The sequence below is a fragment of the Lissotriton helveticus genome, chromosome 7 (assembly GCF_964261635.1).
Source record: "Lissotriton helveticus chromosome 7, aLisHel1.1, whole genome shotgun sequence".
Classification (NCBI taxonomy): Eukaryota; Metazoa; Chordata; class Amphibia; order Caudata; family Salamandridae; genus Lissotriton; species Lissotriton helveticus.
Window position 1 is genome coordinate 394,766,355 of NC_136068.1, and position 15,914 is coordinate 394,782,268.

The 15,914-nt window shown below is 43.0% G+C and overlaps 1 protein-coding gene across 1 annotated transcript in view; it reads right to left on the reverse strand.

The window, feature by feature from the left end:
* Positions 1 to 15,914, reverse strand: part of MYH7B (myosin heavy chain 7B) — a 114,840-nt gene that overhangs the window by 83,677 nt on the left and 15,249 nt on the right. The window contains exons 4-10 of the mRNA XM_078652244.1: positions 15,537 to 15,693; positions 14,033 to 14,060; positions 10,215 to 10,311; positions 6,895 to 6,918; positions 3,506 to 3,598; positions 455 to 518; positions 230 to 328 (exon numbers count right to left, since the gene is read on the reverse strand). Coding sequence (XP_078508370.1) covers positions 230 to 328; positions 455 to 518; positions 3,506 to 3,598; positions 6,895 to 6,918; positions 10,215 to 10,311; positions 14,033 to 14,060; positions 15,537 to 15,693 — 562 coding nt within the window. The remainder of the gene's footprint in view (positions 1 to 229; positions 329 to 454; positions 519 to 3,505; positions 3,599 to 6,894; positions 6,919 to 10,214; positions 10,312 to 14,032; positions 14,061 to 15,536; positions 15,694 to 15,914) is intronic.

The window sequence follows — 15,914 nt, forward strand, 5'->3', positions numbered from 1 at the left end:
GAACCCCCAGTTCTTTCATCTCACTAAAAGCCCTGGTGGTGTCCCAGTGAGATGGAACCATTTGGTCACCCTAACACACCTGTTAATGTATATCACTCCTCAGGTGTTGGACACCATGCATTTGAGGTGCAGGTGTCCATTCCAGGAAGCATCACTTCCTGTCCGTAGCACACACATAGATCACAGCATTCCTGCTACCTGTAACCAAACATTCGTATTGTTTCCTTACCCTGCAGCTCTGGCTTCTTCCCAGACAGGATCTGGTAGTAGATATGATAGCTTCTTTCACCAGGTTGCTGGAAAATTACCCTGGACTTTTCCAGCAGGTCTAAATTGACAGGAAATGTTGTTGTCAGTTTACATGTTTAAATAGGAATGCTGGACATTATCGTCCATTGGTATATATATATAAATAGGTTGTAGAGAATAGTAGTATCAAATGAAATTCACTCACAGATATCAATATCTGCAGATGCCAGTTTCCCCGTTGGTCCAAAATGAATTCGGATGAATTTTCCCTGGAAAATTATTTAAAAGAAATTAAGATCAGTCTGTATTACATTTGATGCTCCAATGTTCTAAGAGGCCCACAACCAATGGCGTGTGGGCGGGTTCCAGAGAAGGTGCTATCACACATCAGGGGATTGGAGCACTACTCAGATGTCTGTTTTAGCCAGAAGATACAGCAGGTTGATGATAAATAAGCTTCCATAGAACAATTCCCTGTTTTTCAAACTGGGGTAAATCTTGACTACTGAGGTCTTTTCTCCCCCTGCAGGTCACATGCCTGTATCCCAAGCCATGCTGCCTCAACTTCACATCCTTCATTCTTCTTGTAAGGGTAAAGATGGTGGCACTCAAGTCATGTCAAATGAGGCATGTGTATCTGCTTACAAACATCAGTTAAGCCAACTATTCTCACATCAAGGTATTTACTTCGTCACCCTGGCGAAGAACGGGCCATCCGCCAAATATTAAATCAGGCCCGCAGTCTTAAAGTTTCATTCCAATCTGTACAATACAATTCATAATGTCTCTGCTCACAGAACCCCTTGTGGATCACAAATTTGATTCCTATTTTCTAAATTCATAAAAATGTAAAGTTTCTCTCAATTTTGTGTTATCTTTCACATTCTCACCATGACATAATTTTAGCATCTTTAAAAAGGTTGCCAAGTCTGTTGGGTATCAGAAAGTTACATAGTCTTTGTACAGCACCCAGACTTGCTGAGTTATGTGCACCATATATAAAGCAGCTAATATTATTATTATTATTATTATTATTATAGTGTTTTATGCTGACAGTATACAGGTTTTAGCAAAAAAAAACTCTCCAAGCACCCCTTTTTCTCGCTGTGTAAATATATGTGGAATGACAGAACCCTCCCTCCCTCATGGCATCAGTGACAGCATTGGTTTTTGGACCTTGAAGTAAACATGTGTGCCACATTATCTATGTGCCAAAGTCTTAAAACAGGTAGTCTTGGAGACTCTCAACCACGTTGTCAGAAACATCAGTATGTTATCTCCTTTGGAGCGACGTAGTGGATAGTATCATCATAGGGTCTTTCACTTGAGTGTCCCATTCTCTGTTTGAGCCCTATTGTGACCCTACGGGTCTTTGGCCTTCTTCAGGACCATGTGGATGGGATCCCTGAAAAGAAATTGTCAACAAACACAAATGTGACAGTAGAACTGTTTTGGCTTAGTTAATAGCTCACAAAGAGGCTGTATTTAAAATATCTTATGCAGTTAAGGTACCTGCTGCAGAGATCTTTGTGTGCCAAGCAATTTTCTGGGAATATAACAACATTAAGATAAGTCTGGTAAGTAATGTACTTCCTAGAGAGATCTGTGTTTTATCCAGTAACAGTTTTGATTCAGAAAGTAGCTAAGAGGGTCACCTTGAGGCAGGTATTTGGCTACTCTTTTTTAAGAAAGCCTCTAAAAACGTGGCTATTTCATCATTTGTAATGCGCCCTCTTGATGAGTTTAGCCTAGCGCCAGGACACCCCTATTTTAGGGTAACATTCATTAATTTATGTGCCTAGTGCAAAGAACATCATGTAACATGAAGATCACATATTTGTGTTTTATGTAGATAAGTAAGTGGTTTATCACAGAGAACCTTTAGCCATTCGCAGTTCATAGGTCGCAACATTCTAAGATTGGACAGTGAGCTATGAACCGGTATGAAGGCACTGCATGCAAACTGCAAGACATGGGTTATTGGTTTTTTTTTTTAATCTTAATCTGTTGTTATTCTAAGGTTGCTGGAAAGGTTCATTTAGGTATTCATAAAGTCTTATTTGTAAAGACAACTCCAGCCGTTGTGTTACCTTTTAAATCCTGACTTTGTGTTTCTCACTATCATTTACTGTGAACATACGATGCCTACCAGTATGGAGATATGCAACTTGTTATATCCTACTTAAATGTATAACATGTACTCTAGCCCTGCTGCCTCTAGCTGCTCAGCAAGAGTGTGTCTTGGTATTAGAATGTTGGTGTGCCTGTGATGCGTGGAATGCCTGGGTGACTGAGTGGGGTGAATGTGGCAGTTAGAGATGGGCTGAGCAGCTAGGGAGGCTGCTCCTGGTGGGGCTGGCACCACACTAGGCTGGCTGGAGTAAAGAGAGATGTAACCTACATTTGAAGACTGAATAAAGAAGACCTAAATATACATCCTGGCACCTGGTGTCTTTCTACATAGGACACAACACAACTCCTACACCTTGTAACCTTCTGTGCCTTATGTAACATTCTCTGTACATTTACACACTTGTATGGTTTATTTTCTCTGTATAATGTGTGCATAAGTATGACACAAAGTTCTCTGACACCCTACGTTGGGATAAGTAGCACTATGAAAGAAAGAAATAAAAAGCTAAATTAGCAAGTGATATCTAAATATTTATTTGTGTAATTAGCCATACAGACAGATACATTCGTTCAGTGAATGCATATCTCTTACATACAGGAGTTGATCAAAGTCAAAAAGATGTCTCCAAATCATAGTTTCTCTTAAGTATTTATGAAGTGATAAAAGTTAATGTGCCTTAATTTCCATCCATTGCATTTGCATCTAGGTGTTAGGCTTCAGTGAGCTCCCAGCCAGGATGATGCAGGAAGAACAGAAGAAGGGCTGATGGCCATTTAAAGCAGGCCTTTTTTGGGCCCAGCTGAAAGAGAAAATAAGGAAACCCCTCATCACCTGCATGTTGCTGCTCTGAATGGAAAGAAGACAATGTGGGGGCTCTGTTGAATGTGTCTTGGTGGCAGCAAATTACATCAGGACAACTTCAGCATATGTAATTGCATCCATCCAGGATGCCAGGTTTAGTTCAATAATAGCTGCCAGATATGGGATCTGGTTGGACCCCCCTCATTTCCTGCACAACATTAGGCATTAACAGGAGTCTGATGGGGCACACGTAAATCACGTATTCACTCAATACATCACCAGCAGCCACTAGTAGATTTACACTCTGAGTTTGGTACTTACAAATCGCGAGGAGTTGTCATTCCTCAGGGTTTTTGCATTGCCAAAGGACTCCATTGCAGGATTAGCCTCTATAATTTGGTCTTCTAGGGTACCCTAGACAGTAAGAAGTAAAAAAGCAAAAACAATAAGGCTTCAGAATAGCAGGAGTAAAAGTGTGACAATTCCCTGAGGGTTGTGGAATGGGAGGGGGCAGGATATTCAACTCATTTGCACACTGTTACCCCACTGCTCATCAGGTGTCCTGTTCAGTGTGAGTATGTAAGAGATGATGCCCATTTCAGGTCCTAGAAAGTGCCTGCTGTTTCTAGTTTCCCTAGGCAGAGCCTGGCCTCACTTTTGGACCTCCCTTGGATCATCACTCCTCACTGCCTCACTTGTGTGAAAACCAACCTTCTCTTCTGGTCTGCCATGTCTGAGTTGGACCATATAACTGACAAATTAGCACCACAAGGCAGCACATAGGGCCAATTCACTTAACCGTTTTGTGGTCTCAACACCAGTGAATCGCAAAATCACAGGCTTTGTGCACGCAAAACTTCAAGTCACAATGCGCCAAAGGTGCTTAGTGAATCAGGAATGTCTTTCCAATCTCATACGGAATACTTTGCAATTTTTTGAGAATCGTAAGGTACAAGAGTCCTGAGGGGAGTCTTCCTACTGCTTTGGAGTTGCAAATCAATTGCTTTAGAATTCCACTGCCAAGGGATTTACCTGTCTAAGCAGGTGGTACAGATTCACAAACTGAGAGGTGCCAGTGATGGGCAGCTTCCAGTGTATATATCACACTGTGTGCATCAGGGGAGCAGGCAGGGGACTGTTTAAGGGAAAGGGGCGGATATAAAATAATGCAACCTAAGGCCAGGATACACGGTTGAGCCCTCAACTTGTATAGCTTTGCTAGGTCTCCCCATGTCGCTACAGTTTGGGGAAAGGTGTGCACATTTGTATATTAAATAATACTCAGCATGTGACTGCCTGAAGAATCAAGTTATTGACGATTAAATGATACAGCTCAGAATTGATTGTGCACCCAAAAAAGTATTTGCTTTCTTAAGAAAATTAATTTTGTGCTCGCGAAACATAGGGCTTAAAGTGATTTCACATATCTGTATGCATTCGCACTTTATGGCTAATGCAGCTGGGTTTTTGAATACCCAGATAATCTGCTATTTTTTCTGCATTAAAAAATATTTTTGAATTTTAAAACGGTATGAAGTGATTGAAATGAAAGCTGCTTCTGGCTGTATCCCAAGCATACCAAACAAAATGCTCTGGACCGAACCTGATCTGACTGATCACACGCATGGGAGAGTTGGATGAGAAAGTAACAGACAGCAATCCACGCCATTTATTTTTTATCACCTACGAAAAAGTTATCCTGCCACAGAATTTGTACAAAGCATTGATGCTGTTCTCTTGGTGCACTGACATGGGACTGGGCTCTTAGTTCGGCTTCAGGTAGTTCTGTGCACTAAAGTCACACACAAAACACCAGCACAGTTCCATGCACTGAGGTTATATTGATCTCTTATGTTTGTACTGGTTGACTCAATGCCCATTAGATTCCCCATGTTAGACTAATGTTATGATTTGTTACCTTTGCCTCAAATTGTAAAGCGCTCTGATATCCTTCGGGATAAGTTTGCGCTATATAAAACTTTATAAATAAATAAATAGGTAATGAGTACATTCATTGATAGTCTCATCAATAGTCCCCTGACCGGAACTGTCCGATTTTTTAAGTTAACCTTCTCTTTGTTGCCTCCCTGCGTGAGTGGCCTGGCACAAAATGGCCGACAAGATAGAAAGAGCTCTCCTTGATTGGTCCTGCTGTATTACTAGTAGGTGACCTAGGTCTTTGGGATTTTTTTTTCAATGGGGCCACAATTTTCCAAAACATATCACTTAAAAAGCCAAACGTCTTATAGACAGTTCTGAAGAAGAACTCACAAAACGGCAGAGTCGCTCATTTTTAACGTAACACAATATAGCAACAAAATGTGCTGCACTATGTTGCACAAAGAGGAAAACACATCGCAGATCCATATCTATTTAGATTGACCTGCTGCTGTCAACCTCCCCAGGGACATATTAAAGATTTTAGGGGCCCTAGGCCAAACATATTTTGGGGGCCCCTGTCCAGAACAGGGCCCCCCAAATTTATGATCCAATTTCAGCTCTTGCATGCCCTCATTGGCAGGTCAGTGACAGTGAACAGGCTCACTCGTCCATATTCTAAATGTGTTTTGGTTTAATATTCAGGGATGGTTATGAGTTTTTTCAATATTGTAGCTCTGAAACAGTTCACTAATATTACTGCAAATATTCTCTGTGACACTCTCCCATTTCTCATATGTAAGGTCCTGTTTGATCTAAAAGAAACCTTTTTTATGGCTGTTGCATGAAACATAAACACAACTTTTCTCTTCAAAATGTATGTACTGGACTCTCAAACATCAACCAATTATTAAAGGTTGTTAGGGCAAGACTCTCTGCAGAACAGAGCTGGCTCTATCAGGGGCGGCATGAAAGGCTGGGCCCTGGGCCAGAGCCCAGTTTGCCCATGCCTTAGAACATCTCTGGACTTCCCTGAACTCTTAAAGGCTTCCTTGTATGATGATCTACCTCCCACAGGAGATTGTGCGCTGTCTAGCAAAAATTTGAACTGGAATCACACCTGTCTGGTAAATATTCCTATGTCTGGACAAACAAAAGCATCGCACACATTGGATGTGTGCTGTAAACTTCAGCACAATGTTTTTGTATTTTTTTAGAAATAAAAATATTTCTCTTTGTTAGGCTCTTCTTCAAGGAGGCTTAGGTTTTTGATGTAAAACCCAGTCTGGCTATCATGGGCTGTGTGCCAAAACCTGTGGGTGTTTACACTGTAACCCCTCAGTAATACCCCCTTGACGAAAAGTGACGCCAATCAGTACAGACCACTTTTTGAACTTCAACAAGGAAACCTTTCTAGGGCAAAATGCCTATTGCAGTGGAAAGTAACTACCAAAGTGTTGCTTTTCACTGCATTACGTGACTTTGCGTAACTTTGCAACAGCGCAAAGAGTTGGTAAATTTATATTTCCCAATCTGACATAGTAGAACCCATGGAGATATTTCTCTGCAGGAAAGCCCTCTCCTCTGGTATGTCTCCTGTGTCCCATGTGGTCAGTCCAGCCCAGATTACCCTGTAGACCAATTGACCACTCCTTCTGAGAGGGGAAGAGTCATAGGCTAAAAGATACTATTTTGGCAGCTTTCACAAGCAGTGTAAATTGACCAATGAAATTGCAGAAACATTTTTGGAAGCAAGTTGCTTGGGATTTTCACTCTTTTTCACAGCATGCACCTGGTAAATGGACTTCCTCGAGTTTACGTGTAATACTCACCCCAGTTCTTGTAGCTGGAGCTTGCTGAAATAGGAAAAAACATAGAAATGTGCTTAGTGTGAATCCATCCATCTTGGTTAAAAGACAGCTCCACACACCACTCTCCACCTTCACCACTAAAGAGACAGCAGTCCCACTGCTGCAGAGTTAAGAACGCACTCAGCAAAATGTCATCTGGGTCGAGGTATCAAAGGGAAATAAAATCACCCAAAAATATATTAAAGACATTAGACACAGGTCCGGAAGAAAGTCACGGGAAAGGCCCCAACTGTTAATTCATGAACACGGCAAGGGAAAAATGACGAGAACAAAAATATTTTCCAAACAGCTTTGGGGACACTCCCAACTTTAGAGGAAGATTTAAGTTCTGTTCAGCAGCCAGCTTTTGTCGTTTGTTGGAGATTCACCGGAGAATCTTAGCCTTGAGTCAGACCTCTTTGTCCCACAGGGTGTGCAATCACACAATTTCTCTGACACTATTGCAAAAGGCAGCTAGGATGGATCGGCCACAAATCGGTTATCTCTAATTCAAGGATACTCAAAGTGCGGCCCGTGGGCCACTTACGGTCCTCATGCCCTTTACATGTGACCCCCCTAGTGAACAGCAGCATGAGCTGCTGTTTAGTTGCTGAATACTAATATTCAGAAAACAATGTTAAATAAACAGGCAAGCATGTATTAACCTGCAAATAAATGATTGCCCCTTTATTTAACATTTTGCTAGACCCTGTGCAAATGTTCGTGAGTACCAATGCTCTAATGTGTGACTTAACAAGCCCTTTCATCCTTTTCAGAGGCACTCGCCATATGGGAGGTGCACAGACTTTGTTTAGGGACAATTTGTAAGCACTTATAAAAGTCTCCACAGGAAGCTGTTGACATATGACTGAATATGAAGTTTACTGAATCCTCCTGGTGTGGAGGTAACGTGGAATCTCAGGGGAGAGGTGTGTCCACTAATGCAATGTGTGCAAAGTGCTCACCAGATGTTTTGGACAAGGTGTACATCCACAATAGTGAACGTGTCCCAGTGCCTCTGTAACGTCTCCCTGGCAAAACACCGCAATACATTTACATTGTTGCTTTACAACGCAAGTCGTTACCACGACTTGCACTGGAGGGCGCTCTAGACTAAGGAAGAGTGTGATGTTGTAACATCATACATCCCTATCCCTGCATGCACACCACTTGACTTAAAGCACTGCTAAAGTAGACCAATCCATCTCCACCTTCGAATAACCAAGTGTGTGGTCCAAGAGATCTGTCCCAGGACTAAGAAAGATCAAGTGCCCCCCCAAAGATGCGACCTCACCTTGCCTTGCAGACATACCTCTGAAGCTGGAAGTATCAACCAAAGAACGTAGAGGTAGAAAGGGCTGCCAGGAATCCGGGAGATTTCCCAATGAGTTAATGGCTCCAAAAGGCCTAGAAGCCTGGGGAGGAGCCAGTCACATGTAAACCTCATTTGTGACTGACTCAGCCCCAGCCCTACCTGCCATTCAGAGGTCCTGGCTTACTAGGAATTCAATGGTATTCCCAACAGGCCAATTCACCTCTAATCAATGAAGAAAACACTTTCAATTGCAAAATAAACATCACGGAAAAACAATAACAAAATAAGCAGAGGTTGTAAAATTCAAACAGAAAACGTCCACAATGATAAAGAAGTAGAGGGTAGAGCACAAAAGAGATGCAAAGGAAAATGAGAAATTAAAAACATTACACGTGTGATGTAAAATAGGGAATATGGCTCTAAAGGGATGAAGAATAGGATTCAAGACGGAACACTTTGGGGCATATTTACAAGGAAGTGGCTGAGCACGCCGTTAACCTCCTTGGCTTAACGCCGCGCTCTGCCACTTTTAAAACGCAGGGCTGCATCATATTTAAAATAATACGATGCAACTTTGCATTTCCCTCTGTGCTGGTGCTAATTTAGCTGCCTAGCGCCAACGCAGGCACCCTTGCACCATAGTTCAAGGGCACCTGCGTTGAGGGGAATGATTGTTTATGTGCAGGAAGGTATCTCTTCCTGCACATAAGCAATCTGAAATAGTGTTTTGAAACTTCTATGTGTGCTTAATGCCCCATTGTTCTAAAGATTGAATGTTATAGTTTCTATGTGTTGTGTGTGTACATGTTTGTCTTAGATTCTGTGTCTCCAAGTATGCCTGTGTGCTGAATGTTTGACTTTACAACACATGCCTTTTCCACGCCTGCCTTTACCACATATCCATTACCAAGCATATGACTTTACCACGCGTATACCTTTACCATGCAAGTTAAGTATAGGTTAAGGTAAGTTTGCCGGGAGTAATTTCAAAGCTCCTGCCAAGCCAGAGCAAACACTAAGTCCACTCCCAGGGGGCAGGAACATGAAAAATGATTCTGCCTGCTGGAAACTGAGGGCCTCATTTATGAAGGCCTTGCACCACTGATATGTCACCTTTTCCCATTTTAAAAGTGACACACTGGCAGCGCAAGATCTTCATAAATAAGGGCATGAGTTTTCGTCTGCTTCCCTGCCTGCACGGAAGCAGACAAGGAAACAGATGAAAATGTTGTTCCTGTGCACAGTTAACAACATTTTAGCTGGTCCCCAGGGGTGGGAGCAATACCAGCTCCCGCTGGAGAAGGGGAGATGGCTGCGGCAGCGGGGGATTCGCTCCCAACAATGTTGGCTCCAGGGCACCCACCATTTATTGGCTGGGCCCCGGTGGATCAGCCCCACGGGATCAATATTGGCCGGGTTGGGGGGGGGGGGGGCTGTTTATACGAGTGAAATCTGAGCCTACCTATAACGTCCCTGTAACCTTTGTTTTTTTAGTGGAAAAAAAAAAATATATATATATCCCTAAATATGCTTACCTTGCATGGTAAAGGCATGCACATGGTAAAGACATATGCATGGCAAATACATGCACAGTAAATGATGTGTGGTAAAGGCGTTGTGTGGTACACACGGTAAAGGCTGTTTGCCCTGTGTGCTTATCTGTGTGCACCTCCTGTGTGTATCAGAAGCTCTATGTAGATATGCGTATCTTAGTGTTCATTTCTGTATGTACTCCTCTGAATGTTTCTGTGAATATTTCTATAGGGTCATGGCTGTGTGCTTGGATGAGTGATAAACATAGTTCCAGACAAAAAAGAGCCTTCTTATAAGATTATATTTTTAAATTAAAATGGGGTTTTGCTAGGAAGTATGATGTAAACACAGAAGGGAAATACATGGAAACATCAGTTCATAAAAGTTAATGAGAAAAGCAAAAAAACAAAAACAAAAGTTATATGAGCACCACGCCAGCGAAGGTTCAGCTTACGCCTTTTTTCCCCACGCCTTCGCCAAGAGAGGCCACTACGGCAAAGTACTGAATGACACGTTTCGTGTTCACAGTTTTGCCAGCACCAGATTCTCCGCTTATTGAGTGACATAAATATGGACACAAAAAACAGGATGAAAATATCAAGAAGGGGCACACACAGCATGAAAGCACTTCCTGGAAAGAAGAACATGTGGTGAGGGATCAAATTATCATCAATAATCAGCCACAGTCATCTGCCTCCCAGCGTAGGCAGGATGGCTGGAACCCAGTGCTTTAAATAGGCCAGTACTGTCTGGTACTGAGTACCGGTACTTTTTTATTTTGAGAGGGAGAGTACCGGCACTTCTCAAGAGAAATATAATACGTTTATTTAGAGCGTACTGGCACATCTCAGAAACAAACAGGTACTGTGGTACTGAGTACCTACACTTCTATTTTTCCAATTCAAGCACTGCTGGAACCAGTGTGGTGTCTAATGGGGGCAGTCAGATTCAGTGATTCTGCTCAGCCACAGAAGAAGTCTTCACTAGAAATGTGGAACTTGGTGTCAATGAACTAATGGCCGGATGTAAACTGGTTGAAAATAATGGTCGCAGTTTGCGACCAGTATAGAAATTTGTAAACCTACCTTTGTAACTATTAGGTTGATTGGCAAATTCTGAATTGGATTGAGTCATAATCCGACTTACTGAATTAATATTCATTAGGTACATGGATGGTGTCCTGCAAGGGTCAGCTGACCACCATGTATGTCTGTGATTGTGTTTAAATAAAGTATATATATTTTTTTTAAACAGCCCATTTTCCGTAAAGGGAGCAGGAAAGCGTTTTTCTGAGAGTTGGCAGTGGTTGCCTGGACCACTGACTACGCCTATGGAATCTTTCTCAACAGTTCCCTAAGGCGAGGGGGGGGGGCAAAGGAAACCCTTACTTACTTATGATGCCCTGCATCACATTTATGCCATTGCTGCGTCACTTTTTGTGACGCTGCGGTGGCGTAATGAATGCGCCATGTTGCACCATATTTACTAATTGACGCATCTAGGCAGATGCGTCACTTCGTAAACCCCTGCGCTACATTATACCTGCGTCAGGTATAATGTATGAAGGGCAGGCGTTCCCCTGCATCAAAGCCTCATAGAGGTGGCGCATTGAAATCTATAAGATTTCAGTGCGCCACTTCTAGGACGCCATTGTGTCAAAACCTTATGCATGCCTCATGGCAGGTGTAAGGTTGACGCAGGTCCTTTCACATGGGGCTTGGCCCATGTGAAAGGACACATAGCTGGAGTTGCGTCTGTTTTCAGATACACCCCAGCAATGCGCCACTTTTTCGCATACAGATATGTCAGTAATACTGTTGTATCTGTAACTCCTTGCAACATGATGCACCATACTGTAAATACGGCGTATCAATGGTGTCCCAAGGAGGGCGTACCAAGAAGTGTCACATCGCTGCTTTGCCGCAGCAATGCGACACTTCCCATAAATTAGTCCCGGTATTGCTCCATTTGCAAATGGAATCTAAATCTGGCTCTGCTATAGCCTTGCTGACCTCCAACATCAAGCGCCCTGCAAGCTGTTAGCCTTGGTGGCAGTCACTACCTGTGAGAGCTGGCAAGTCTGCAATGCCGCAGCTCCAGAGGCAGACAGAATCGTAATGCTTCGGGGAAAAAAAGTTTGGGTTAAAAAATTGAAGTTTTCAGGGACTTGGACGAGATCACAGTGATTTGTTCATTAGATAAAGAGCAACAACATTTTCTGATTGGTGCAAATTCCAATTAAGTTGTGGTTGTCACTCCGGGCTCATGCGTCCAGGCAGCCCTTTCTGTCGCTAGAGGGACCAGTTTCTATTTAACAGTGACATCAGTTCCAAAGCCACTGCCCGCCCCTGTAATCGCGCAAGATTACAAAAAGCAGGGTTTATTTTTGAGCCCTTCCCTAAAGAGCTCCAGGAAAACTGCCAGACGTGTGAAGCCCTCACTCCCTACCTTACCTAATTAGGATATGGCTTGGGAGGGCATGTCTCCAGCACCTGACAGGGGGTGACAGGCACTCCAGAGCTCTTTATTTAGCTTCCTGGGCACTGTTGATAATGGAAATTAACCACTCCGACCCAATCGTGCTTTCCTATCGCCTCTGGAAGGAGAGAGGGCTCGGCTACAGCTGCAAAGTTTTACTTTCTAGGCCTCCTTAACAAATCCTCTACCTCAGGCAGTTACAGAAGCCTCTCACATTAGCGTGTACCCTTCAGATATACGACCCCCCTCCACACACACACTTTTAACTCAGTGTCTCAAAGCCAATGATAATGTGGATTTAGAAAGCCTTCTGCCCCTCCAACTTCTTGCCTTTCTTCACTTCCACCTCTTGAATAATGAAAAGCTTCCTCTGGATACTAAACACTTTCTCCTCTTTGCCTTCTATGCCTTATTTTGCCCCTACTCTGCCTAGCGTCCATCTCTGAGAATTGAACAATGCCTCCATAATAATCTATAACCTACCTTAAAATGTGGTACATGGTGTAAACCCCTGTACGTGCCTTTGTAACCTGCACGTGCCAGAATGTATTCTAGTTTTGTATAAAGTGCACCACTTACCATGAGGGCTAGCTCCATGCTATAACTCTGAATATTTGCCAATGTTTTTTTTAATGAGTGTTATATTCAGAATTACTTTTGGAAGTGTGGGCTGCCATTGCCTGTATTCTTTGTTTGAGGTAAGGTTTCATGAGTTCTGTCTTGATGAGTTGTCAATTTTCAAGCCTTCTGCTTAGAATAAGTATCGTTGGATATGCATTTGGGATTCTTGTTGATGATCCCTGTGTTTAGGGCAACTACAGATAGGTCCAGTGATTTGTATATGTTTGCTGAGATCTGTTGTATGTAATTTTTACTTCAGTTATTTTTAATGACTATGGTTGTCCTCACCCAAAATAATCAAGAACATATTTACTTTTGTCGAGAACCATAAGAGCATGTCTCGCTCCATGGAACTGTAACTTCTCAAGTGTAAGGGCCGGGTTTAGAGTTTGGCAAATAGGTACTCTGTCTCAAACATCCCATCCTCCTTATTACAAGTGCACTTTCAACTAATGCATTTTTAGTGAGGCGGACCTGCTGACCGCCATGTTTGTAACGTTGTATGCCATCTGCCTAGCTCTAACTCAGGCCTTAATTGATCCCATCCAAACAAACACATTATATCATTCTAAACAGTCCAGCAAACATAGCCAACTGACTCTTAACACAGCTCAGCTTTTAGAAAGAGTAATGTTAATATGCTACTTTACAATATAAAGCCTCCCCTTTATAAAATACCACTCATCTTTCAACAGAATCTGCCATTAGGATGACTTCAGCCAGTGTGTCCCTCCTCATGGAATCCGTGACCCTAAAATCCACTGCCAGTGGATCCCTAACAAGACCTCACCGGCCCGGGTTTGAGGCTTTGTGGAGCTGTGCCTTACTCATCCCTGCGCTGCTCCTTCAAGCTTATCTCTCTTTTTCTGTAATAATGATCTCAGTCCGCGTTCCGTTGATGGGGGACATTTGAGTTAGCAGTGGTTCTATGCGGGTGGTAGATTGCGGACAACGATCTTGGGTGGGAAAACATGCTCAGTGATATAGTTCAAATATGGGAGTTGGACAACTACATCTGAGCTTCCTTCCACCGTCAGCTTCTGAAAGAGCCACATACCACTGTATTCAAACCACACTCTTCATACTGCCAATGGAGGTAAATGTTCTCTCTACTCTGTGATTCTTAAACAGAAAGGCAGAAAGGTAAACAAAGAAACTACAGAGAGGACTTACGTGATGAGCATGGACTGGTTCTCACGATCTGAAAGAGAAGAACAAACACAATAATGCAGTTCTACGCATGAAATTCAGACACACATGACATGAAGATAGAGACAGTAGAAAGGAAATTCCATCGGTACTAGCAAAAAATGAGTGAGAGCAGAAGGATCTAATAGCAAAACATGTCCCCACCTTTCAGGGAATGTGGGCTCCATCACATCTCTATAAAGAATACACTCCTTAACCTTTTGTCCTTATTTCTGATCTCTCTCGTCTTCCCTATTCTCGTTTGAAAATGGGGTCATTTCACCATTGAGAAGCCAGCTCTACCACTTTTCAACGGATGTATGACGTTACAACGCATACATTTTACATCGCGGCACATTACATTGCGGTTTTTACAACGCAAGTCGTTACAACGACTTGCGTTGGAGGGCGCTGGACTTAGGAGTAGTATAATTTACTTATCCAACTCCAGTCTACGTACAGTAGGGAAGATGTTGGATAGTAAATTATACTATTCCTTATCCTAGAGCGCACTCCAGCGCAAGTCGTTGTAACGACTTGCGTTATAAAAACCGTGATGTAATGGCATCGCAATGTAATCCCCGCGTTGTAAACAATGTTTCCCCTTTTCAACTGTACTGGCTAGCAGTGCCCTTCTCTTTGCATTTCCCTGAAGTAACCGCAGTTGTTGAACAGTTGACTGTTGAGCAGAGAAAATAGGGTTCTAAACCGATTATGTGATTCTGGATACATTCCTTATCTTCCTGTGCCCCAGATCCCATACTGCCTGAACTGAGAGGGCTTAAAAGCTTAAGTGCAGAACTTACCAATTAAAAAGCAAAAAATTACCAGAAATGTTTGGAAGGAGTGGCAAAGGGTGATTTTACATTGTCCATATTGTTTATAAGTAATACTGTTTAAGCAGGACACTTAAAGCCACCCTGCATGGATTTTCCTGTCCTTGTAGACTTGGCCCCTTCTCACGCAACACTTTGCTTGAAAGGAGGATGACATGGGTGTTGCTGTGGGTGTTCCCACGCATCACCCATATATTCTGCTGCATTTCTAGATTTACGAGTGTTCGTAAACCTGGAAATGCGGCAGAATGGTATGCCACCCCAGGGGTGGCATAGCAAGGCGCATTTCTAATTTTGTTCTCTTTCTAGGGGTGCTTCATTCAGCAGAAGACATAGGAAGAGGAAAACACCCCTTTTTATTGTTTTTGTTTTTGTGCAGGAAGATACCCCTTCCTGCACAGAAATTATCTCCCTGCATCGCAGGTCCCCTTGCACCATGCCGCATGGGTTCCTGCGTGGCACATGACAGCCCATTGTGCGTCAGAACAGGGGAATGCACAGGGATGCGACCTATTGTTGTAAATATGAGGCAACCCTCTGCTTTGAAAGTGCTGCAGCGTGGCGCAGCCAAACGGCTTGCGGTGCCGTCCTGCAGCACTTACTTGTAAATAAGGTCCAGGGTTTCCAAGGAAAGCAAATGTAAAGGTACTTACTGCGAACCATTTCATTGTAGGCATTGTCCGCGATGGAATAAATATGGGGCGGGGCCTCCGAGCGTCGCTTCCCCTTGTACGCAGCCACCACAGTGGGAGTGTAGACTGGGAGCCACTTGTACGGATTCACCGTCACGCAGAACAGTCCCGAGTATGTCTGGAATGAGATTGAAAGATCGTGTGAGCACAGCGTTTTGGTTATAGATCTAAACCTGACTTGATCTAAGCACTACATGACCTTTAATAATGGTCCTCTAAGCCCTGCATCACGTAGTACCTGTACACGTAGGGAACACGCCAACCAACCTAAGACAGCACTCACATTAGATTAGTATTGAATGGGAGCATAGCATTAAACAGGGCCTGTGAATCCTACCT